We start from the raw sequence: 27,194 nt of genomic DNA on the forward strand, positions 1-27,194 counted from the left end.
TTTTGTTGTGTTTTCTCATGTTAGAAAATATATCACTTTACAATTTGCATTGATATGAATTTCATGTTGAATGTTGATTCTTGTCTTTTGATGTTACTTAAAGTGTGTACTTTTTTCCCTTGATGTTGCTTAAAGTCGTGCTTCTTGTATTTTGATATAACTTAAAGGCTTGATTTTTTACAAGCAATTTAAAATTAAGTATATCATTATTATACAGTTATACTAGATATTATAGATATATTAAAAAAATAGTAACGTCTTTTTTGGCGCCGTATTCGCCGTAAGACGGGCGCCTTCTCGCCTAAGCACTTAGACAGCCCTCCAACGCCTTGGTTCGCCTTGGCATTTTTCAGTTGTACCCCTGATGTGGCAATCACTATTTGCACTTCAATAGCACAGTCTACTGATGCTGCCCAGAGCTGCTATCTATACTACTGACCATTCTTATTGTTGCACGGAATTTACTCACATAACATGTATTGCTGCCCAGAGCTGTCTCATAAACCTCATACGGTAATCACTGTCACATACATACACAGTCGTATGCACATCCACACTGCACCACCAAGTGGTCAGGTCTACCAGATGTACACACCCATTCTGTAGCCAAGCACTCCAATCCACAATACAAATACGAGCATACACATCCACAACACAAGAAATACGTGCTTCGGCCAATTGCCTACATGCACGGAGTAATGCTCACTGTCGGGCTCAATATTTACTCAATACCAATTATGACTGCACCCACAGCCAAGGGAACAGATTCCCAGTTTCCACCAATGACATACAATGGCTAGGTCTTCACCCTAGTTTTCTCATAATGATATGAGAGGCCGCACCCACGGCAAATAGGTTTAGGTAATTGTAACTACCAAGGAACACACAACCCTTGTGTCCAGCACCCACTAAACACCAAAAAAAATAAAGTTGGGCTTATAACAATGCCCTATAGTGAAGCACTCGTACATGCAAATTTCCCCCCAAATAGACTACAACTATCACTTAGGCATTTTATCAAACATCTTGCCTACAATGATTTATAATAATGGAAATTTGGCAAAAGTGAGGTTACCTTGGCAAGGAGTAACCGTCAGAGATGCAATAATATCGATCTCTACTTGATGAGGACCATAATCACGTTGTCTCGGTGCTGCCAATGCTTCAACCCCGGTTGGCACTTGGGTTTCTTGAAGCAACTCGCAAGAACCAAATTCTAGGTTCTTCTTCTTCTTCTTTATTTTCTCCTTGTCTTTACTTTCATGGAGCAACAATGGCATTCACATTCACATTCACACACACACTCCTCTCTCTCTCTCTCTCTCTACTTCTCCTCTTCTAGTCTTCCTTAAGCTTTAATGGGGAAATAGTATTCTCAACAAGAACCATCAAACTCCATTAATTGGATTTGAGAAAATCTCTCTTGAGAGACATTCAAGACACACACAAAGAGAGGGAAAAACTTCTTCTCTATTTCCCTCTTCTTCTCTTCTCTTTCATTTTCTTTTTCTTTCTCTTGGCAACAACTAATTGAGCTTACTACCTTGGTTTCCAGTAGCTTTCTAAGCCTCTAATGGGGGATGGATGAAGTGCAAGAGGATGGAAGTCTTTCATTCAAACCTTTAGCCTTCTATGAGTTTCAACTCATTTTTCCAACCATCTCAGCAACCCCTCTACCTGATTTATTTCCTTTGATGTGTAGAGCTCGGAGAGATGAAGAATCTCTAACTTGAATCACCCAAATCTGAGTTAAAATGAGGGAGATATGACCATTTGAAGTTGGAGCAATGAGATAGCCTGAAATAGAATCTTCGTAGGAGTGGCGTAGGCTACATCGGCGACGCGCACAACAGGGGCAAAATCTGACCGTAGATCTCATGTAAAAGATCTTATAATCTAAGCCTTCTGATTAAACCAACGGACAATAGATCCAAACCATTAGATTTGAATCTCGATGACGTCATCATGACATAGGCACTGACATCATCAGAAGTGTTGTCGACCACGGATTGGTTACATCAGCGTATATTCCGGATCTATGTCGGCTTAATCCATAAAGGAGAATCATTTATAGACCATTAGATCTGGATCTATAAGATCTACTTGATCCAGATCTAAGGGATTGGAATCTAAGCTTTGGTGATGATGCACATGCGACACACACTAGTCAATGCAATATGGTGTAGTGTCAGACCATCATATCTAATACACTCCACCAATGAGAAGCCTCGGATAAGCATCTTCAACGCAAGCTCTTGTACGAACCGTCAGATCGAAATCTGACCGACGTGGCTCAATTTGAGCCGTGTATTAAGGATCCCTCTGATTCTCTTATATACACATAAGCCCCTACTTCTATAAACTTTAATGCCAAAAACCCCTTATCAACTCAGACCTTTAAAACCTTGAAATTACACAAAATTCCCTGAAATTTCAAAATTAAAATCCAGAAAATCCACCCAACACCGAGAGCATCTGTTGATTTTCTAGTTCGGATTTTCGAACCGGTTTCACGGAAACACTTATAACTTTTTCATACAATATCCGATCGAGATGAAACGAAGTGCGTTGGAACCGTAACTGGACGCTCTACAATTTTTTAGAAGACTTAATTATCTAAATTATCCATATAAAAAGACAAAAATGCCCCTTATACATTTCCAATGATGCTACTTTCTCATACGGAATCAGAACACGATGAAATCAGAGCCATTGGAAAGATTGGATTTTTTTCGTATTGTTACATGGAGAACACTTCCTTTAAAAAAGTCATCTTCAGTGCCATAACTACCCTCGACTGCCACAAATACCGTAACTTCTTCAGGATGTGACGAAATCAAATGCACTGGACTAGGTAAATTACAATCTATCTTTTTCATGAAGAACCAATCTTTCAAAAATGTCATTTTTAATACCAAAAATGCCACCAAGCATAAATAGGCCAATTTTTTCAGTTTTGACCCAAAAACCTGCACCACCTATAAATGATATATTAAACCACTCCATGCATACCAAGCGGCTCTATTATCTCATCGGTGACACTAGAAACTGCCATATCATCATTTTTATCCACATCATCCAAACTGGCCACGTCATCACCGCCATGTGGCTGGGTTGCCAACAATGACAACCATAAACAACATTTGGGACAAATATATTGCTTCGAAATAGAATCGAATCTGCTTCGTGAATTGAATAACTGAGATATGAAAGCTAAGGTGTTGACAATATAAAATCTATAAGATTAACACCCAATCGATGGGATTTCAATGTAATCTACTGTTAAAACTGTCTTCTGGCCTCAGTGATTGGGATAGTAAGCAGCTGTTCTACTGGTTCGGCTTGGGTCAGGAGGCTTTCATCTCGACAATCAACAATTTCTACTGTATATGCTAGGCCCAAGCATGGTTTCTTGACAGATTTTATGAAGTTTGCATAGCATTCCTGGGATTCCTTCTAGCTGGACTTGCATTCCCCAACTCCATTGCTAGCGAGGAATTTAACTTTCATGTGCTTAGTGGACACAATCGCCCCAAGGCCATTGAGACCAAGTCGGCCAAGGATTGCATTGTAGAGTGAGGCGATCTTGGCAACCATAAAAGAAACCATGGTAGTGGTTGTCTGAGCTCCCTGTTTGATGGTTACGGGCAAGTCTACAACTCCTTCCAACTCTGTTGGTGTGCCTGAATATACGTACAAGGGTCCTGGAGCTGGCTTTAGGGTCTTAATGCCAAGCCCTAGTTTTGTGAAGGCTTCATAGGACATGAGGTCAATGGAGGCTCCTGTGTCCACTAGGACCCTGTGGAAGGGGTGGTTTGCCACCACTAATTGAACTAGGACAACTTCGTTGTGAGGCCAGTTCAACCCTTCCAAATCTCTGTCAGAGAACGTAATGAGTGGATCCGTTTTAAGGGCTTTGACAGGCTATTCCATGATGCATACGAATCGTGCGTGTGCTTTGGATTTTCTGACTGATTCCGTCATGGATCCACCTATGATTGTTAGAATGGCTGGACCCATTGGTTGGTTATCATATGCGTCAACTCGGTCAGTGATTGGTTCCTTCGATGGCTTAGTCCTATCTCGGCTTGGCCTTGCATCATCTCTCCAGTTTCCTTCATATTTCTGCTTCAAATACTTGTTAAGGTATCCAGCCTTGATGAGCTCATCAATTTCCTTTTTCAGAGAATTATAGTCTTCAGTATCATGCCCATGGTCTCGGTGGTATCGACAGTACCGGTTGGGGTTCCTCTCCTCTAGTTTAGCTGTCATTGGCCTGGGCCAGCGAAAATACTTCTGATCCTGGATCTCTAAGAGTAGGTTTGTTTGGGAATGATCAAGTTCATATTGCTCAGGTTTACCAGTGTGAAGCGGTCGATCTGTTCTATTCTTCTTCAGCTCACGATAATCGTCCCTAGGCCTCAGAGTCCTTTTCTTCTCCTTCTCTGACTGATCATCCCTGTCAACTATCTCTCTGGCAACCAAGACTTCCTCCATATTGGCGTATTGATTGCATCGTCTTAACAGCTCGGGTATTGTTTTTGGCAAGTCAAGGGACAGAGACTGGACCAGATCAGGGTGTATTACCCCGTTGCACAACGTGCTATATGCCACTCCTTCTGGTAGGTTTTTTTACCTCCAGTGTCACCTTGGTGAATCGAGTAAGGAACTCTCTTATAATCTCTCTCACTCCCTGCCTCATGATCACATTTTACATAGTTTGCTTCTATTTCATACTTGCTTGGAAATGTGTGAGGAACGCTCATGCCAGCTTTTTATAGCTATGAATGGACCAGGGCCACAAGTTCGACATCCATACCAGCACTGCTCCTTTTAATGAGGCTGCGAAGGCTCAGCAGAGAACGGCGTCTGACCTACCATGAATCGTCATGACCGAGCTATAATACAGTAGATGATTATAGGGATTTGAGGTGCCGTCATATCCATTGAAGACGAGTATCACAAAATTTGAGGGTAGCTCGACGTTTATCAGTTTTTCGGATAGTGCATTATGGGCCAGAGTTACAGTTATGTCTGTCGGGTGCCTTTACCTCTGCATCCCTTCTACTCGCTCAGTGTGGCACTGGATGCGGCTCTCCAGGTCATCCCTTCTCTCCTCGGTTGGATGATCCAGGGATTGGCGTGCCCTTTCACCTCTTCTGGGGCTTCTTCCTCGGCCTTGGTGACCACCAGGCCGATCCTGGCCTCGTCGTGGTGTGCCACTGGTTGGCCTGATGGGTGAGGTCTGACCCCCATGGGGTTGATCTTGCCGTTCTTCTCTATGCAGACGCGCTCCTCTAGTGAGTTTTTGAGGTGACAGCTGGCGTCTTCCTACCCAGGGTGAGGATCTATGAGCATCATGTCTTTGGACTCCGGTGAGGCATGGAACGACGAGCTCTTCCATTCTAGGCAGGAACGGGACCTTGCCTGTGCCCCTCAGTAGGAGAGAGGGGTGGTACCGAGTGAACAATGCATGACGTTCTGACCGACCCCCTCCTTGCTGTTGATTGAGGGGTGACACTGTTGCAAGGAGATTCATCGTTGAGTTGTCTACCCAAAATAGGCCTAGGTGACTGAGCTGAACTAGTCCATGGAACTGGAAGTGCTGGGCCGAACTGACGTATGAAGTCCCGCACCAATGCGTTTGTTGCTAACACCTGTAGCTGCAGGCTTTACATCTACTCTTCCATGTTTGGGTGAGTTACCTAGGATGATGGGACATGGCGAGATAGCTGAACATTCTGCTCGCGCTGATCCCCCTCTCCCTGGGCAACTTACACATTAGGCCTGGTTTGCTGGGGTCCTTATGGAGGGATCTTTGCTGGGACATTCTCCTGCTCTACCATTGGTGGTGAATGGGGACTTTCAAGTGGTAACTCGTGGGTGGATCTTACTCGTGTAGTCGTAGAAGAAACAACCTTCTCACTCCTTAATTGCATTGGTCCAAGGTAGCTTTTTGTAACTGTTTCCCACTGACGGTGCCAATCTAATGCGGTAAAAATTGATCGAATGATCTTCCCTACAGTTCTTGGTACTTTGGCCGACCTGCACAGAAGATATGACAGGGGAGAGCCGGACTGACCCGACGGGGGACTCTCTAATGCCTAAGTCAGATCTTTCCACAGCAGATGCTCAATAGAGTTTTTCTAGTAAAAAGAGTGATTGATCCATCCCCTTTGATGGAGGCTTACCTTGATATTTATAGGCTGCTGATAGAGAGAGAAGGAGGGGTATTTGTGGAGAGTCTGGTTCAGGCGTAGAGTCCTTGAGGGGAGTGGCTCTATAATTCTGGGAATATTCTGGGTTCTAGGGCACATTCTGAGAATATTCCCCATTGATATCGGAGGTGCAAGTCATGAGAGGGGTGGATGCCTCTGATGACGTGTAGTGGATAGAGTCCTACCCCCGTGATCAGGGATCACGTCCCTTGAATGTAGGAGTGGATGTGTGCACGTTTCTGGGTGCCTTACTTGACTATGCCGAACCGAGGTGATAGGTCAACCGAGCTGAGGTGATAGGTCAGCCAAACCGAGGTGACTGGTCGGCTTGAGAAGGGCCCGAGGTGGCTGCTCAGCCTGATGGAGGGCCGAGGTGGCAGCATGGCCTGATGGAGGGTCAAGGCGGTAGCACGGTTTGATGAGATGCCGAGGTGGCAGTATGGCCTGATGGAGGGCCGAAGTGGTAGCACGGCCTGATGGAGGGCCGAGGTGGCAGCACGACTTGATGGAGGGCCAAGGTGGCAGCACAGCCTGATGAAAGGCCGAGGTGGTAGCACGGCCTGATAGAGGGCCGAGGTGGTGGGTCAATCTTTTGTTCAGGTTTACATACATGCTTCAGCTGTACTGAGGAAGGGGACATATTTTGCCTCATTAGAAAGTAATGGAGTAAACTACAGGGGTGGTCATAGATCATAGCTAGCTCTACTGCAGCTAAAGGGAAATGAACGAAGGAAGAAGACATTAGCATTAGAAAGACTAAAGAGTCCTAGGCTGACTTACAAGACTTTGACTGCAATACAAGTCATGAGCAATAATAAAGCCAAATCAGATAGGCTGAAGCCTTTTATTTTTATTTTTTGTGTAACTAATACAAGCTTGCTCAACCAATCTTATAAGTAAAAAAATAAATAAAAAGTACAAATAAAAAACAATTATTAGACTAATAGTTGAGTGCTCCTTATTGTTTGGATCTAGATGGATCTAAGCTTCCCAAGCTTTATGCTTTAGTTGTTCCATATCAACAGTTGGTGCAACTATATCTCAATTTTATAAAATGGAATAGATGTGGATTTTATTTAAATAATAAAATAAATATATAATAAGGTCGAGTTTTCCTTCATCCATTAAGGAAAGAATATCTCAATCCATGGATGAATTTTAGTGGTTATTTTTTTATTTTTTTGTTGAATTATTTTAGCGGTTGGACGGGACTTCTAACTTAGTACAATGGCATCTAGAATTTCATCTAATAAGGGGGTATGAGGAATAATCTTTTCACTCATAGTGATAAAAAAACCTTCTCCTAAATGATGTAATATGCGTTCAAAAGCTTATTATAAATTATAAAAAGAAGGAGGGGGTGGTTATCAATCCATCCAAATTTGAGTAAATTTTGTGAAAATCTCAAAGTCCCCCATAGGCATGTCAAGTTAACAGCAAAGTTTGCCAACAACAATAACAAAGTCTTATCCCAACTTAATGGGATTGGCTGCATGAATCTAATCAAGCATTAAGAAAGGTAAAAGTAAAAGAACAAGGAAACAACAATAAAGTCTGCCATTTTAAAATATAAGGAAAAATCAAAATTTTAAAAAGTGATCCACGATTGAAAATACAAGAGAACTTATATATGAGAGGGCATATATTTTAACTAAGCCTAAAATTTAAGATGCACCATATCTAGACTATTTCCTAGATACCATCCAGTCAAAATTGCCACATCACCTTTCCATGTGGCAAAGCTGGTACTAGTCTATAGATAGTCTTCGTACTTTTTGGTTTAGAAACAAATTTGGAGAAAAAAAATCATTTTCTCTACTACGACCGCATTGGCTTCCCATTTTAAATATTAACTACGCAACTAAACTAGTATTTGACTATGGTACCTTATTACATATTAGGGGTGCAAGTGTGCAACTAGGCTAGGTTGGGGCATAGTTAGCAAATTCGGATTCGGGAATTATTCGGACGGAGAATTATTCGGAATAATTCGGACGATTAATTTAAGGATTCGGTCAAAAAAGCGGTCAAAAAATCTTATTGGGGTTTTTAAAAAAAAAATTTTGTTTTTTTATTTTTTATTTTTTATTTTTGATTTTTTTTTAAATAATGTTTAAATGGACCGAATAATTCGGTTTAATTCGGATTCGGTCCGAATTATTCGCGATTTATATTCATTTTGGAAAAAATCGCGAATTTTAAAGAATTTTATTTTTAATTCGGATTCGGTCCGAATTTTGTATAAAATTTGGAAAATTTCGGTTTGGCCGAATAATTCGCGAATTATTCGGCTGAATTGATAACTATGGGTTGGGGTGGGTTAGGTTTTCTCCCATAGTTGTGTATGTCCATGCACCTAAGGGTGTCAATTCTAGGCCTGCACCGATAGGCTTGATTGAACTCGACACGCTTATGATCCAATCTAGACTGGCCTGATTAATAAATGTGTCCTACACGTTTATAAATAGGTAGTACATGATGCAGCCACCTAGCCCGACAAGCGTCTGATTGGTCCGACAAATTTATAAGCTTGACTTAGCCCGACACCTTTAATACTATTTGTACTTTTTTTTTTAATACCACTCCTATTTAGTGCTAAGACTATTGCATATGTACAAATTAAGATGGTGGTGGTTGTTATCTGAACATTCATCATTTTTAGGGCATAGTTTAATTGATTCGAACTTGCTAAACTTGGGTTGTGCAGACATGGTTTAATTGATTTGAGTTCCGCGGGTTAAAGACCGAGTACCTTAGTAACTTAGGTGCTAGGTCCATCTTTGGCTTAATCCATTTAGACTATGTGATATTTATTTGCTATGTTCATCTATGCCTCATTTTATTGGTATTCCTTTTTAAGCCCATTTAAGAAACTAATTTTAAAGAGGGTCCGTTTAAAGTTAAATAGGTCTGTAGCCTGGTTAAGGACCGATTATAGTAGCCCAAGTAAAGCTTGAGACCGACTAGCTCGAATATCAACATTATCATGCCCACCCTAGCTAAGCTCGTTTAGTTAAACAAGCGTTCACGATGCAACCCTAAAAACTGTCTGTGCCTGACTATGCTTGATTGAGACCGGCCCATCCTAACCGCTTTACATCCCTACATGCACCCTCTTGTAGTCTTCATATTTTAAAAGTTTTATTTTACCACATGATAAATTCCTATTGGACTAAAACGTGATAGGATCTATCAATCCGTACAGTTTGGATTCCATTTGATGGACGAAATTTAGTTGTTGTCCAAGTTGTAGCCAAATAGTCGCAATCCCTATGGCAACCAAAGAAATAGAATATAAAAGGGTATTTTAGAAAATACTATAACCTAGGAGGGTATTTGTGAATCCTACGGGAAGTAAATTATTCCATTTATTTGGCTGTCAAATTTTTTCCCTATTTGATCACACATATTCCAAGTATTTAGGCCCTTTTTTTTTTTTTTTTTTTTCGCCCTTTCTATATACGTATCATTGACTGACCATTCGCAATTCAAAGCCTCAGGCCAAGCATGACACGGCCGGACCTGATCATGCTTAGGATCGAAAATAACAATCCTAGGTAGCCGAGGTATTGAGATTTCTTGGAAGATTCGAGTTCATTGGGCCAAATTTACTCCATGGTATATTCACCATTTCGGGTTGGATTGAATTGTTTTACCTTTCAAAAAATCAGTACTTAAAGCTTGTGTTTTTGCCATTTTAACCCTTCCCTTGTTCCGATACCATGATTGTTGTATCAATCAATATCCAAATTGACCACAGTCGATACTCGTTCTGTGAGAAGGCGGATGCTCGGAAGGCCTTTTTCCAATAATAAAAACATCAAAAGTAGTTGCGGATGGGGTTGGCGTGGTGCGGTCTGGTTTGGTAAATGCATGACTGTGATGTAGATCTAACTCGTTGCCGGGAAAAAAAAATCTGAGTATCTGACCTAGGGGTGTCAACCGATCGGGTCGGTTCGATTTCGATCGGGCTTAATCGGGCTTGAAGACTTTCAAAGGCTACACCGTGTCCGCCCATTTAACTAATCGGGCTTAGTTATTGAGGACATGGTACACTTTATATTCGGTCGGTCGGTTTCGGGCGATAATCAGACTACCTTAATCGGGTTTTAGTCAGGCCTTAATCGGGCTACGGACATGTTTAATGTTAAACAGGCTTTAACCGGTTTTTAAACGGGCCCCCTTTAAAATGTACTATTATATTCCGACCCACTCATACAAGCCCAAAAAAATGGCAATAAATCAATAAATGATACCAAATATAACCATTATTTAAAATGTGAACATGTCTTTACTTTTTAGTTTTTATTCTTTAATTTGTGGGGTAAAATAGGTATTCTACAATCATTAAAGGGTCGGGCCAAGTCGGTGCATAATAGGCCGGTCTCGGTCAGACATTATTAGGTCGGTCTCGGTCGGGCGCCCGACGGTCCAAGTAGCAAAATCGAGACCGACCATTTATAAACGGGCTGGGCTCAAGCCCGACACGTTTAATAAACGGTCTGGGCCTGGCCGGTCTATAAATGGTCGGTCCTGATCGGTTTAGTCGGGTCGGGCCACTAATTGACACCCCTAATCTGACCATTTAATTTAGGTTCAAGTACTGTTCAAAAACCAAACCCTCCATCTGGCTGCTGGCTACTCTATTTTATTTTAGTTTATTTATTAAAAATTATATAATTAATACTCCATTAAAAGAAGTTATGAATAATTTTAATTTCCGTATTTTGTAAGTGGTGTTTTAGGGAAAAAAATCGTCTGCAATTCCGATCTCGTACAATTTCGTGAAATACCACCTTCAGGGGGTGACACGTGTATTGATACCAATGCAATGATCTAGATCTGATTTAAATGACTCTTCACTGATTTAAGGTTTTATTAGTTATACCAGATCTGGACCATTGCATTGGCATTAATACACGTGTCACCCCTGAAGGTGGTATTTCATGAAATTGTACGAGGTCGGAATTGCAGACGATTTCAACCCGGTGTTTTAGACTTTTCATTTTCCATCTACTGTTTGAAAAAGTGGTAAAACCGCGAGAAGCACGTTCTCTCACGGTCACGGCGCGGATCTCTTTTGATAGATTATTGAATTCCATCGTTTTCGGTCTCCTTCTGTGGGCGAGGTTCTCCAGTTTTCTGCCCTAATCTCTGCGCCGCCGGCATCTGACTCCTATATTTAGTACTATATTTCTTTTCTTCCTCTTCCTCCTCCTTTCTCAAATCTCAAGCGTTGGTACTTATATATAATATCTCTGCATTTAGTTTCTATCACACCTTAGAACTAGACTCTGACTTCTTGGAAAAAAAAAAAACCCTCGAAAGCTCCAGAGCGAGGAAGAGAAAGGTATATCATTTTCTCTAGTCATTCATTCTATGTATTTTTTCTTTATTTTAAAAATCTTTCGATGATCTATCTATGGTATATAGCATTTTTCTGGCATCTGAGGATGTGTTCTTCTCTGGATTCTAGATCTTAGAGGGACAGTGTACCTCTTAATGTCTTTAGCCTAGAAGGATCTTCGACTGGCTTATTTTTTTTGTCTCCGTGATTTTAACTTGAAATCTTTTTGTCAAAAGTTTTCATTTCTGCTTTTTTCCCTTCCTGAAAAAGTTTAGGATCTTTTTAAATTGATCCAGAGATATGAGTAACGCCGGATTTTCTTGGAAATTGGCGGATCACCCAAAGTTCCCCAAGGGTAAGCCCATTGCCCTGATCGTTCTGGATGGCTGGGGCGAAGCCAATCCCGATAAGTACAACTGCATCCATGTCGCCGAGACCCCTACTATGGATTCCCTTAAACAGGTAAATTGCTCCCTTTTTATTCTCTTTGTACTTCAATTGTCATAATATTATGTTTTGCAATCTGTATTTTTAACGATCTATACACGATATGGGTTAATTTAAGGATTCCTTGTTCATGGTTTTTGGCTTCGAATTTCGTCAACCATTTATTTCGTTGCAGCATCTGTGCTATAGTCGTCTTTTTCTTTTTCAAGTCGTTTGGGTGTTCATGACTTTTTATCTTAAGTTGGTCCTTATCACATTTTTGAGAGTTAATTTTTGTTATCCTTTTACCCTAGTTGAGAATGCCTCGAGAGTTATCTCTCAGTGAGTGCTTGGGTTCTGCCATGTGGATCTCTTGGTTCTGTAAGAAGATGCAATGCTTTGAGACTGATGCATACCTTGGCCCAGCGAGATGTGGACACCATTTCACAAAATTTTATTGCAGACTAAGGTGCCATGTGGCAAATGGAAATGTCCATGGGCTCTTATCTAGAAAAATTGCAAACATATGTAGAGGAAAACGTGCTATGCTAACTTTAACTTTAAAGAATCAAATTGGAATCCGGAAAATTGGCCGATCCTGTTTCCAGTTAATGCCAATCCCTGCATCCTATTTTAGAATGCGTCATGAATGCTCTCTAAACTTTATTTATTTATTTACAAAATCTCCCTTCTTTTAGTCAGTGAAATAGCGAAAATCAATAAAACTTACCTCTTGTGGCAAGATCTACAAATTTTTTGAATAAAAACTCAAAAAAATCTTATATTTGTAGAAATCTTTGCTTCTTCTTCCCGATCCCAATTCTAGAGTTTCGAATGATTAGTTACAATTTAAATCAAAATTGATGGGGGCCAATCCTGTGTCTCCAGGTTTTTAAACCTTGGTCCGTAAATCTTCAATACCATACATCTCCTGTAGATGTGTTGTGCAGTGTTGTGCATATATATATATATATTATTAATTATTATTATTATTATTATTATTATTATTGTGATATACATGTTATGAAACTAATGTTGTTGAGCTTTGCAGTAATCTAAAATGATTTCATCTTCTGTAGTTCACAGTATTGGCCACCAAATATATTCTTGTGGTAAAATGAATGAAAAAGCAAAACAGAAATCCTCAGATGCCACTTCGCTGGCTTTATAAATTTGATTTATTTAAACCTGGTATGTGGAGTTTTGAAATTGAGAGTCTCTGTCGTTCACATGGATGAACTTCAACCACTTTATTGTTCCAGAAGTGATGGTCCCAGTAGTTTATCGGATACCACTGCATCCTTTTGGTGAGCTTTTCGGCCACTATATCGGCAGACCTAAAAATTGGACCAAGATGTTCAACCTATTCTTATTTTTAGTTAATGTTTATGAGTGCATTACTGAGATTTTACTGTATGTCTTCCCTGAAGGGTGCACCTGAGAGATGGAGGTTGGTTAGGGCGCATGGCACAGCTGTGGGGCTTCCAACTGAAGATGATATGGGCAACAGTGAAGTTGGTCATAATGCACTCGGTGCTGGACGGATTTATGCCCAAGGGTAAACTGTTGTTTCTGCAATCTGTTTGCTTTTGTTACCTCTATTGAGGAGATAATTGCCTACCCATACTTCAGTGCACAATTAATTTTGGTTTGAACTCTTATATTTAAATTAGCCAAGTAAACTTGAATGTGATGTCTTGCCTTTTTATGAGATGATATCTGTGTAAATTTTATATGAAAAGCCCAATAACTATCCATGCGGGTAGAGATTTTTTTCTACTTTCTGTACAAAATAGAAAGACTACTTCATCCATTAACCACCTAAAGCAGACCAAGACAAAAAATTGGTCCTATTTTGACATCTGTGAGATATGGGCTTTTTATTATTTGGGTTTAATTATAAGGCCCAAAAGTGGGCATCTAAAGGGGTGTATGAAAGTTGATACTTAATTAGTAGTGGAGTCAGTTAGATAATTAGATGGCTTTAGTTTAGTTATTCAAGAGTCCTACTTTGGTTAGTTCTCTGGGGCCCAAGTTATCTGGAAATTTAGGCTTCAACTTCTAATTAGTTAAAGTAATTGAGAGTCTTTGCTAGTTAAGTTAGTCTACCTACCTAAGAGTTCTAAATTTAGGGAATTTTCTTTCATTTTCTTATAAATATGTAATAACCACAATAATGATGGTTAGTGGAATAGAATATGGAACCTGGATTCGAGTTGTTAGCCAAGACAAGGCTTCCTCTCTCTCTCTCTCTCTCTCCCCTTTCTTCAGTTACTGTTCACTGGTACTGTTCACAGTTCCTTAACAGCCCTAATCTCTTCTCTTTCTTCTATCTTGCTTTCCCCAATGCTGGCTGATGCAGATCAAAGCTTGAATAAGACGACAAAAACAAGAGTCAGAACATTGTTCACGAAACACTGTTTACGTGAACAATACTTTGCGTCAATATTTTCTATTTTTTGTTTCCTATTTAGTTTAGTTAGTTTCTATTCACTTAGTGAGCAAGTTAATCTAGTTAGTTTCCTATTTTGTTTTTCAAGGAAGTTTTTATTTTTATGATTTAGGCTAGTTTCCTTTTTATGTTCAGTTGTTAGTTTCTAATTTTTTTAAGCTTGGTTAGCAAGTTAGACACAAATTAGAAAGTCTTATTTCCATCCATTAGTTTCCCTTTTTGTTATTTCTTTGTGTCCAAGTTTTGTAAGGCTATTAAAACCCCATTGATCATGATGAAATGAAGATTAAAGTTTATGAATTTGAGCGTTTACTCATGGCTGAGATAGCTATTACCTGAGAGGGTGTGATACCCAAAACCTGAGGGGTGAGATACCCATTCACTAATTATTCTTCCCTTTAACCCCTCCACTGATTCTCTTTATTTTCTTTTTTATTTGTTTGTTGTGAGATAGTGTTTGAGTGATCAAAACAAGCTTGTTGAAGCTTAGAAGCTCCATCAAAAGATCAATTTGAAGACCATTCAAGACCTATAGCTGCTGCTACTACAAAACTCCATAAACTTTCATTTTTCTTGCAACCAATCCTGTATGTTATGCTCAACAGCATCAAAACTCTTAAAAAAAAAACCCATTCTTTACTCAAATCATATTTAATTGATTTTAATTTTTTGGTGAATGATGGGGGGTCCTTGTGCTCGTCCTTGCTTGGAATTCCCATGTAACCGACCCCATTAATTTTGGATAAGGTTTTGGATGTTGTTGTCATTGTCATTGATGGGGGGTGTATTACATATATAAAGACCTAAAATTCCTAAATGACTCATAAAAGGACTCTGGTGTAGGATAGGTTTGGGAAACCTAGAAAATTATCCTAACTAAAAGGTTAGATTCATTGGGAACTGGGTAGTGTATTTAACTCATATATCTCAGCATACATGCAGAAATTATTAACAAGGATAGCCATAAATAAAGTAATAAACATATCATATGTGCAGAATTTCAATCTAAGTATGCAAAGGAAAATTTAATAAGAGAAACATGATAGATCAGTTCCTTCCTTTGCTGTCCCATGGGTTAGAAAGCTGTGAATAAGTGGTGAATCACTACCTAACTCCAAAGCTTGTGTCCTCGAGGTCTCCCTGTTGTTGTAGAAGAATACACAAGGTATTTGGGGGCTGAAGTTGAGAAAAAAAGTTGGAAATTTCAAGACTGACACAAGAACTGTTAACAAATTTAGCAATAATCAAGTCTAGGGAAAAAGGGTAATTGAGTTTGGATTGGGCTAAGGAGGATCAAGAGAAATTTAGGATACCACGTCTTTCATCACAATCAGTCCTATTCCAGGCAAACAAGTAATTTGGTTTATGGGGGTTTATCAGCTGCTGTAATTGAAAGAACTAATAGAATGCTCTAAGAAAATGAAAATGGAGGTTGGGAGAAATATGATGGAACAAACAACAATGGATTTGGGGGATCAAATAAAGATGGTTTGCTGTTGGTATAGAGTTTGAAAGAGTGGAGTGGATGGAAGAAGTAGAAGAAGATAGCGAAGAAAGAAGATTACCTTGGCTTCACACCATCTTGGATTCACCCTATGGAAAATGAGAATAATCTCCCAAGTTCCAAAATACTTTCATTCCTTGTCTTCCGTTTGAAATACAGCCTTTTAAAACCCAAAATGAAAAATAGAAAAAAAAAAAACTCCCTAATAGCTGCTTTTCTAGCAATAACTACAACAACAACAACAACAACAATCTCAGCCTTAATCCCAACTTAATAGTGTCTACATGGATCTAATCAAAACACAACAGAAAAAGTCCAAACAACAAAGATGTAAAGACGAGAGATGAGAGAAGAAGAGGTGAGAGTAGAAAGTTGAGAGTAAAAGGAAAGACGCACAGCACAATAAGTCAGGAGAATCATGGCTACTCTTTTCTAGCAATAACTACTCCCAAATATCTACTTCTCTAGCATTAACTCCCTTGCAACATTAGTACATAACAGTTTGGACAATAAATAATATATAATACAACAAAATAAAACAAGCTACATATAAGTAAATAGAAATATGCATCCCACAAGGGACATCTAGTCACAATGAAGTGATATGTTGTTGTGAACGTTGGCATCTCCTCTAATATGTCCTAAATCCTTGCTTGATGCCCTCATTAGACTCTTAATCACACTCACACACAATAAAGTTATAAAGGCAAATAAAAAATCTATCAAGCTATTTCTAAGCTAACTAAAAAATCTATCAAGCTATTTCTAAGCTAACTCAAATTCTTAATTTAACTACTAATTTTATCCCCACTTTATGGGCTTATAATAAACCTAAATAACAAGCCTATGGCCCTTGGAACCCAAAACCATGGGCCAAAATAAAGTCTTATGAGGCCCGATTGGACACCTGTAATTGCATCAATTCTTCCGATGTTGGACAAAACTTGTCCTCATGTTTTATAGTAGAGGAGAATCAACACCACTTGATCCACATCATTGAATACTTGCTTTGACTTGGTGATGATCTATCGCTTCTCATAAAATTCAGCAACGATTGTCTTTGTTACTTCCAAGATTTGCGGAGGAAAAGAATTTCAACCATTTGGATCTCCTTAGAAACAACATTAAGTTTGTCTTCCTTATTGGAATTTGCTCTGGGACTTCACGTCTTAAGTATGGGCTGTCAATCAAATTCTCAACTTCAATCTCATGTTCTTTGCAAGGGGGGGATCGAATAGGTATGGTTGTATCCATATCATGAACCACAATCGTCTCATCTACCTTTGTCGTTACTTGAGGTTCTTGTGCATGAATTTTTAATGTTGCCTCTTTTAGCTTCGATCATACTTCGTCAACCAGTTCTCGAAGAGTAATTTTCTCTTGTGATGAGAAGGGTTTAGGTACATAAATTGTCACAATCAACGACACTGCTTTGTGCTTTCGTTCACTCTCAACCCACTTTAATGATGCAATTGGAAGATTCAAGTATTCCACAATAAACACCATTACAATATTAAGAATTGAAAGTTTGGTGAAGACTAATTACTTAGTCTCAATGATGATTTTGTTAGTTTTGATAATATGTCCACCACAGACCATGAGATGAAATTGTCACGCTACTCATCTATAAGTAAAATAGCAGTATTTTTTGTTGGGTAAACAAACTTTGGTCTCGAAAACGTTGGGATCCATTGTCAGGTTTGATGAATTGATGCAGTTTGAAAATCCAGATTATGAGGCAAGCATGACAAGTGTTCACAACTGTGATCAGATCTAAGATAAAGGAAGCAATTGCACTGTCAAGGAGAGAAATCAAAGTGATGGAAAGTAGGCAAAAGAGATGAGGTCAATATGCTTGAGAGGAAGAAGAACCAAGGTTTAAGATCTCACTTTCGCCCCCCATCTTGCTAATCCAAAAAAAAGAGATCTCTCTAGATCTCGTGGAGATCATGTATTTTTTCCCGGTTGACTCAGTGGTTGGTCTCGGTGGCTATATGGTCATTGTAGCCCCCTAAAAGTTAGTATTACTCTATTTTATGCCTTCTAAACACAATGGAAACATCATTTTTTTTAAATCATACCTAAAATTGTACTTTGACTTCTTACCCTATGTAAGTAGTCTCCGACTCTTCGAACCTTAGGTTATTATGCTCTATTCCACAATCCACAATCAACACATGACACAACATAATCATAAGAATTTAAAAGACATCTTATATAAGAAAAGTAACTCCAAATGTGGACGAGGAGGTAATATTCTCTACTCTTTAAACTTCAATGAGTGTAGGACTGGAGATCGTCAAGCAAAAGCACCAAAACCATTGCTCCTTGGTGTTTTTTCTTCAAAAAAGTAGAGGCGAGATTTAGCGAGATCTCAAGATCTCGGTCGAGTTCTTGTACAATTTGGTCTCGCCTTTTTGAAAAAACAAGATATTAGCGAGATCTCGCCTGTCGAGATCTTGAACCATGAGAAGAACGAAGAGGAGAACAAAAGAGAAGAAATCAAGTATGGGAAACCCATCCTATATGCATTGCTCAAGACCACTAAAACTCTTTAAAAAAAACTCATTCTTTACTCCAATCATTTCTAATTGATGAGCAATGTATTACATATATAAAGACTAAGACCTGAAATTCCTAAGTTGACTCGTAAAAAGACTCCTAATCACACTCATACACTCAATAAAGTAAATAAACTCAACATGAAACTTTATCTAGCTATTAAGTATTCTAATCTAACTCATACTTTTTGACTAATCTTGTGTACTAACTCTATCCTCAATTTATGGACTTATAAATTAGGCCTATTACATCAATAAACCTTAAAATAACAACCCTAAGGGCTACAGAATCCAACCTTGGGCCAAAATAAAGTCTTCCGAGGCCCAATTGGCCCTATTTGACACTCTTAACTACATCAGTCTAGTTCTGGCCCAAGGGTTTGGGCTGAACTTTGAATTAAGCACAGCACAAGCCACCTTAGAGTAGGCCTGGGGTGATCCCAGCCTGGCCCAATCTGCAGCTTGGGTGTCCTGGAAGATGCCAGATTGACTCTACAACTAATGAATCTAAAGTATAACCCTGACCTTGATAGTGGTTATTGTGTCAAACTCTGTACCCATGTCTCCTACGTCTTCATTTACTCATAGCATCCATTTTCTTGCTCTTCTACCTGCATTAGATTGTTGTTGTTTGTCTAATGAATTGCACTGTAGTGATTTTTATTTGTTTATAAATGCAGTGCAAAGCTTGTGGACCTTGCTCTTGCCTCAGGAAAAATCTATGATGGGGAAGGTTTTAATTACATAAAGGAATGCTTTGATACTGGCACATTGCACCTCATCGGGTTATTGAGTGATGGAGGTGTTCACTCTCGGCTTGATCAGTTGCAGGTATGGTTTTCATTAGAAAATGCTATGACTATACCACTATTTTAGTCTTCATGGCTTTCAGACGTGGTTATTATTGCTTTTTTTATATTATTATTATTATTATTATTATTATTATTATTATTATTATTTTGCATAGTTGCTGCTAAAAGGAGCTAGTGAGCATGGTGCGAAGAGAATACGTGTTCACATTCTCACTGATGGCCGTGATGTTTTGGACGGTTCAAGCATTGGGTTTGTAGACACTCTTGAGAATGACCTCTCAAAGTTACGGGAGAAAGGCATTGATGCACAGATTGCTTCTGGTGGTGGTCGCATGTATGTTACAATGGATCGTTATGAGGTAGGTTATTTGATGATGTTCATAATTTTTAGCTTCGGTACACCTCTTCTCTTATGTGCTAGGGGATGTTTCCCTTGGCTTTACTAGTGTTTATGCTACCTGCTCAGGGATGGGATCATTGGCCATTGCTCTCACCTAGCATCTTGTAAACCCAAATGTGTCTCAATTGAATGCTTTAATTGTTGGATAGTCAAAGAAAATGAAAATAATGTTGTCTGGAAAAGCCTACTGCCTATAGTTGATTAAAAAATTGATCAGGTTGATTATTTTGACATGCCACTTCGTGGTTACTAATGGAATTACCACCCTTGCATTTCAATCCTTGTACCCATATGACTGTCGTTACCATTGTGTCCAATTACATTTTTAACTGAAATATCTTAAATTTTCTTCCAATGATGTTAATTCATCTACTCCACATTTGCTTGTTCTGATTGTAGAATGACTGGGGTGTTGTGAAACGAGGATGGGATGCACAAGTTCTTGGTGAAGCCCCACACAAGTTTAAGAGTGCAGTGGAAGCTGTGAAAAAGCTGAGGGAGGAACACAAGGCTAATGATCAGTACTTGCCTCCATTTGTTATAGTTGATGAGAGTGGGAAGGCTGTGGGCCCCATCTTGGATGGTGATGCTGTTGTTACAATCAACTTCCGTGCAGATCGTATGGTTATGCTTGCTAAGGCACTTGAATATGAAGACTTCAATACATTTGACCGTGTCCGATACCCAAAAATCCACTATGCTGGAATGCTCGAATATGATGGGGAGTTGAAGCTTCCAAGCCACTACCTTGTTTCACCTCCAGAAATAGAGAGAACATCTGGTGAATATTTAGTGCACAATGGCGTCCGTACTTTTGCCTGCAGGTGAGGATCCTTGTAGCTGTTAAATGAAAATTGGGACAGTGTCTGAAAAATAATGCCTTGTTTTCAGCCTTTGTTGGATAAATGCTAGGCTACAGCAATATGTAGGTGTTCCTGGTCATGGCAATTCTTTTCAGGCCTTCAGTGCCAGCCTGAGAAACCTGCCAGTAGGAAGAAGCTTGACATAATCAGCCTTTGTCGCCTCACCAATACTACATGTTAATTCAGTGCAGAATTTAGTTTTCTTGGCTCTATAAAAAAATATATTCAAAGAGGTATTGCTATTGGTTTAGTGCTGGTGAATATTTTCAATTAAATGTGTAATGAAGTTTAGTGACCTCCATTTGATTTGATTGTGTGGCTTACTAAGCCATGCCAGTTTGAAACCCTCCTTGTTCTTGGGACTCTCATCGTCTTATTCTGCATTTTTTATTTAGTTGCTTTTGAGGGAATGAAAGGTGAGATACTGTAATGATTTTATTTTGCCCTAGTATCATGTCCATTGATTATAAGCCTAATGTGATTACCTTTTCACCAGTGAGACTGTCAAGTTTGGTCATGTTACCTTCTTTTGGAATGGGAATCGGTCGGGGTATTTTAAGCCAGAAATGGAAGAGTATGTGGAAATTCCAAGTGATTCTGGAATTACTTTCAATGTACAACCAAAGATGAAGGCTCTGCAGATTGCTGAAAAGGCAAGGGATGCAATCCTTAGTGGCAAGTTTGAGCAGGTAATCTTTGAACTAGAATATTCTATGAAAGGGATGAGTTGGGTCTAACAGATGTCTAATTTTCTCATTTATCGCCTCTCCTTTGTCTTAGGTGCGCGTCAACTTGCCTAATAGTGACATGGTGGGGCACACAGGAGACATCGAAGCAACAGTTGTTGCTTGCAAGGCTGCTGACGAAGCTGTTAAGGTATCAGTATGGAATTTAATATTTTAATTATTTTCTTAAAGATACGTCATAGAAATATTCCGGGGCATACAAATTTTTATCTAATGATTAGGCCTGTTCCCTTAACTCTTACTCCATCCCCCCTCAAAAAAGAAGAAGAAGAAGATTCATACTTATCATTTGCTGAGTGGGTAGTGAAAGTGCTGAACTTATAGAGCCAATGAGAATCCTTTGGAAATTAATCAAATAAGTACTAAAGTACAATGAAGTAATTACTACTTTTTTGGTGTTGTGGGGGCGCGGGGGGGGGGGGGGGTTTGTGTGTGTGTGCTTGTTTTGTTTAAGAAGTTGAAACTCAGTGGGTCTTATGGCCTTTTGTAAGTATAACGTATTGTAGATGGGAGACTAGCAGTTGTTCTGGAGCTAGTTTTGTGCTCGTCTCTCGGTGGGTGTTTGACTGTCATTTAAGGACTTTTCTGAATAGAAATTCCCTTTGCCATTATTGATATAGATTATAAGAACGAAACTCAGTACCTTGTCTGATGCTGACTGATTTTTCTGATTGCAGATGATGATTGATGCCATAGAACAAGTGGGTGGAATTTATGTTGTTACAGCTGACCATGGGAATGCCGAGGACATGGTGAAGAGGAACAAGAAAGGGGAGCCTCTTTTGGGGAAGGATGGCAACATTCAAATACTCACCTCTCACACTCTTCAACCAGTAAGTGAACATGATCCTTTACATCCTTGAATCATGTGCAGAAGAAAGTAAGAACCATGTGCTCATTGCCAACTGCTGCCTTGGCTGTGGGATCATCAGGTTGTAGTAGCCCATCGTTTGCCTTTTTCTGTTGATTGGTCATGTAGGCAGAGGTCCATGGTCTTTGGTTGTATGATAGGCAGAGGTCCATGGTCTTTGGTTGTATGATACGTGGTGTACCAAAACTTGTTGGACATATTGTCCAGCAGCTAACTGAATTGGCAAATCTAGTATAAGGTTGGACAAAAATGTTTTAGAAGACAAGAATTTTTAAAACATTTGGATGACTGAAATACATGAGTGATGTTCAATATTAGGTGGATTATATGGTTGAGATAGGACAGAGGTTGGCATGGCCAATCCAGAGTAACTTACCTATTTAATTATCAGAACAGTCAAATCTGCGAGGTGTCTATGAGTTGGGTTGCAGTCTTTGAGGGTCCTGATAATTAGGCATTTATACTAGTGGGCTTGTTAAATTAATTGGCTGTTGAGCTGGGAATGACATTCCATGATATTGAGTGTTATGTTGGACCAAAAATAAATAAATAAATGTGGTCTATTTTGAAAATAGAATCAGATAGTTCTGCATGTTATAATCGCCATTTTCTTAATGCTTATTATGCCTGGATCTTTTATATAGGTTCCAGTTGCAATTGGAGGCCCTGGTCTCAAACCAGGTGTTAGATTCCGTAAGGATGTTCCAGACGGGGGGCTCGCCAATGTTGCAGCAACTGTTATGAATCTCCATGGATTTGAGGCTCCGAGCGACTATGAGCCAACTCTGATTGAGGTCGTTGATAATTAACATTATAACCTTTTGATATTATATCTCAATTTTAGAATCTGAATCATGTGGTGGCAAAGCACATGGAGTAGAGTAGCTACCATGATGGTTAAATAATATTCCGCTTTTAAGAATCAGCTTCAGTTAAAAAAGATTTTGTGGTGGTTTTTAAGAATAGGCTTCCGTTCCATTTTTCTCCTAGTAACTTGTTCTGAGGTTTACAAGTTGATTTTTGTTGTCCTCCCAAATGCAATTCAGTTCCTTGATGTGTTTGCCAAGCCCTTTGCTGTGCATGGATGAAAAGGTGAATGTGTGCAACGGTGATTTGCAGGGATTCAAAATCAGGGGGGTATCCGGGATCCAAAACAAAACAAATGGACAATTTGTATAGTACGCCTTCCGAATCATTTAGGAAGGCCACTTGCGTAGTTGCTCTTGCTCCAAGTTCTGTGGTTATCTTATTCTATTGCGTAAGACCCTTCCTTGTCAAAGTGAAGATAGAATAAATGATCAGCATTTATGGGGTTCAAAATCCAAAACCGAAAAGGCGATTTATTTAATCCTTCTTTATAGTTTGAAGTCCCACACTCCCACCGAACAAGTTCTTTTTATCAGTTTTTTAAGAAGTTTGGCTTTTAAAGCTGCAGTTATGAATTCCCTGTTTTTTTGGTATGTAAAATGATGATGTTCATACTTCATACTTGAAATCTTTCGGCTAAAGGTTGCTGCGCTTTAGCGTCCCCAACTTCTTGGCGCTACATTAAACCTGAACCTCTTAAATGAATATAATGAATCCGAGCCGTCCATTGTTTCAACTGATAATTGATTGTTTCGGTGATACTTTCCCGCTGTTTTGTTTGGACAAGCCCTTAACTACGCTGTTAGACTCTCTTCTTCTCCGTTGGGGACACTAATTACTCTCCCTCCCTGGCTCCCTCTCCTTTCTTCTCTCATGGTTTCCTAATTTGTTATGGATTATTATTATTTTTCTTTTATATATTTAATCCTCCAACTTCTTCCTGACTCTCACAAAACAGCACCGCCCCAGCCCCACTCTCTGCAACATTTTTTTCCCCTCCCTACTTCTGTGTCATTCTATCTGAATTGAGATTTGAAATTATGATCCATCCATTTAAGTTGGGAAATAAATCCCTCTACGGACCAAAACAAGACTATATTTCTTTCTTTTCCCGTGTAAAAGCAAAAGGAAAATAATTACGCATTTGAGATGTGAGGTAGAATCGTATACTATTAGAGGCAGCACAACTCCAGTTAATAGGAATTTCTAATAGATTAGATGCAAATGCTAATTTGTAGTTTGTAAGAAATAGTTGGCTTAGTTCCCAATTCATTATTTTTGTTGTTCCTTTACTTGAATATAAGGTACTTGAGAGAATAACCCCACCCGCCGCCAGGAGTTGGAACCCAGATCCCTAGACAACTATTGGCCCCAGGGTGGAGGCGAGGGCTTGCAGTAGGGAGGTGGGGTTGCACAGGAAGAACAAATGTGCGGCCAGGTTACAGAGGACCCTAGTTTGCCCAGTTGGGTATGAATATTGGTTTCCATCTTAAATGGGAGATTTTGATGTTGTTACCTGTGTAGTTTCTGGCGAATGGGTGATACTCTATTAATGGCAGAAACGGAAGAAAATGGTGGTGGCGACTGGAAAAAATCAATTTGAAGCCCAAAGGTCTTTTCTCGGCTATTCTATCTGAAGGGTTCCCTTTGATGTCTCAGTCTGAGTCTCAGAATCTCGTCGTCTCTGATGCTGCTGCTATCTCCCCACCGATGACGAGAAAGTTGGAGATGCTCCGGTGAGTTCAGACAAGAAAGCTGAGCAAGGCACTTTCGTAAAAGGTTCAGGTTGATTATTCTAGTGACGAAGCGCTTTCTTGCTAGTTCTTTAAAACTGGAAAACCCATTGGTTATAGAAGATTAAAATGCTTGGGACTTCGGGCTCTTCAATGGTGGAGAATGTTCTTGTTTGCTGGTTAATATAATTTTTAGGGCCATTTACATCAACCTCTTGGGGATTAAAATCCTCTGCAATTCCCATCTTGTATAATATTATGCAATACCCCCTATACAGGTCGACATGTGGACATTCCGGATTGAACGGCTCAGATTAACCCTTCAGTGAAACAACACAAAACTGTGGTTCTCCAGCTTAAACCAAACCGTATCAAAGCAAATCGAACCGGTTCAAAGCCATTTTGAATTAAAAGGTATGAAAAACTCTCTCCTCTCTCCTTCTCTGCCCTAACTAGCTCAAAAAACTCCCAGTCCCTGTTCTCTCGACTCCTCTCTCTACTCTCTCTCAACCATTTCTTCTCAGGACTTAAAACCCTGCAACTGATTTGGGAAAAACGTTCTCTGCAACTGATTTGGGAAGGCCCTCTCTCTCGGTTCAAAGGATAACCAACCATTTCTTCTCTGGGCTTAAAACCCTCTAGCGAGCCTCTGGAGCCAAAAGGAACAATTTTGTGTAATTTCCACTGGCTTTAGCTCTAAGTACAGGCCAACAACAAAACCCAGATGTAAACAACACTGCTTAATGACCAAAGAAATGGCTATGCTTTTATCCCTTGAGCCTATTGTTTCAAAGAGGAGAAAGAGTGGTAAATAATAATGATGAGGCCAACTGAATCATTAACAGTCATACCCCATTGATAAATTCCCAAAAATTATTTTACTACCCAAAGCAGTAGTCATTTCTACAGAATAAAGAGAGAAAAATAATCCTTTTTATTGAGTTTCTTTCACACAAAAAAATTCCTCATACTTCCATTGTAGCTTTACCATTTGTGGCAGAAGAATGAGTGGTCGAATCTGATTGGTTCTAATAATACCCTAATTTTAACTGATTGTTTCCTCTACAAGAATAGCAGGTAGAGAAGGCAATCCTTCCAAATGTACATACATGCTTTTCCCAAATTAGTTGCAGGTATCTTTTGAAACGAGAGAGCGTTGAAGAGAGAAGAAGAGAAAATCCCAGAGAGTGAAGAAGAAGAAGAGGAAAGCATGATTTAGGGTTATGTACGGGTTGGTTGGGTTGGGTCATCTCTTGGTTCGATTTGGTTTAATCGGACATAAACCAGTCTGAGTAGCATCCATTTCTCTCTCTTCATCTGGGCCGTTTACGTCAACATCGCCAGGTGTCAACCTCTGTAGGGGGTATTGCATAGTATTGCACTAGATGGGAATTGCAAGAGGATTTTTACCCACCTCTTGGGCGTTTGCTCATATTACATTTTCTCTTAAAAAATTGTTTATTACATGTAAACCTTAAAAAGAAACACGGATAGATTAGTGTTAGTTTTAAAATATAAAAAGACTTAATTACCCTTCATTTTATTCTTCTTATACTGAGAGTGTTGCTTTACGAAACTGTCATGATATTCAATCCCAAATCCTTAGAATCAACCGCTCCAAAACATCCAGGATCAGTCATCAAAATCGATCAAAATGGCTGAGTTGAGAATTGAGAACCCATTCTCCGATTCCAGATCGAGGGATCCAATTGATGTTTCTCCGGGAAGGAAGCAACACCAAAACCCAAAATGTCGAGACCGTGAACGGGAGTAGAACCCATTCCCAACCTAAGTCTCTAAATCCTATGCTAGTAGATTGGAGAGAACCAACGATTGTACCTTTTTGAAATGGTGGCGCCGATAGTTCTGTAGCGGAACCCACAGTCCACGGATTCCACACCCGACCCATCCTCTCTGTTTTTCTGCACCTGTCCTTCCCAGAGCTATACCATTATTTTTTATTTTATTTTATTTTATTTTTTTAAAGATCTATACCATTCTTTCACTTATTAACGATTTAACCTATGATTGGACACTATTAAATTTTGAAGCAGAAAAGGGGCCATGTGATTGACTATGGATCGAAATTATCCTTTCACAGTTCAATCATCCGATTGAAGAGATTTTCATGGTGAAAAGAAACTGAGTCCAATTGGCTTACAAGATTGATGAAATCCCTAGCCCAGCATCATCCATAAAAATTAACAGATCCCTAGCCTCCAACCGTGGAAAACCATAGTGGGTTAGCACTTAGCAACACTGGGGCAGATAAACAGGGTATTGAGGTGGAAAGAACCAAAGAGAGGAACTTGGTTGAGGTTGGGATAGTCGGCTCAAAAGCTCAGTATTACCACCACCCCATGTCCACTGGAAATTGGAAGAGGTGGACTAACA

The 27,194-nt window shown here is 39.5% G+C and overlaps 1 protein-coding gene across 1 annotated transcript; it reads left to right on the forward strand.

The window, feature by feature from the left end:
- Window positions 1-11,267: 11,267 nt before the first annotated feature.
- LOC122057844 (2,3-bisphosphoglycerate-independent phosphoglycerate mutase) lies at window positions 11,268-23,266 on the forward strand. The gene is made up of 10 exons (XM_042620160.1): window positions 11,268-11,568; window positions 11,862-12,027; window positions 13,422-13,549; window positions 19,189-19,339; window positions 19,476-19,679; window positions 20,120-20,544; window positions 21,080-21,272; window positions 21,364-21,459; window positions 22,007-22,162; window positions 22,845-23,266. Exons 2-10 carry the CDS (start codon window positions 11,866-11,868, stop codon window positions 23,007-23,009), a joined length of 1,680 nt encoding a protein of 559 aa, XP_042476094.1. The 5' UTR covers window positions 11,268-11,568; window positions 11,862-11,865; the 3' UTR covers window positions 23,010-23,266.
- Window positions 23,267-27,194: the final 3,928 nt, after the last annotated feature.

The sequence above is a fragment of the Macadamia integrifolia genome, chromosome 12 (genome assembly GCF_013358625.1).
Source record: "Macadamia integrifolia cultivar HAES 741 chromosome 12, SCU_Mint_v3, whole genome shotgun sequence".
NCBI lineage: Eukaryota > Viridiplantae > Streptophyta > Magnoliopsida > Proteales > Proteaceae > Macadamia > Macadamia integrifolia.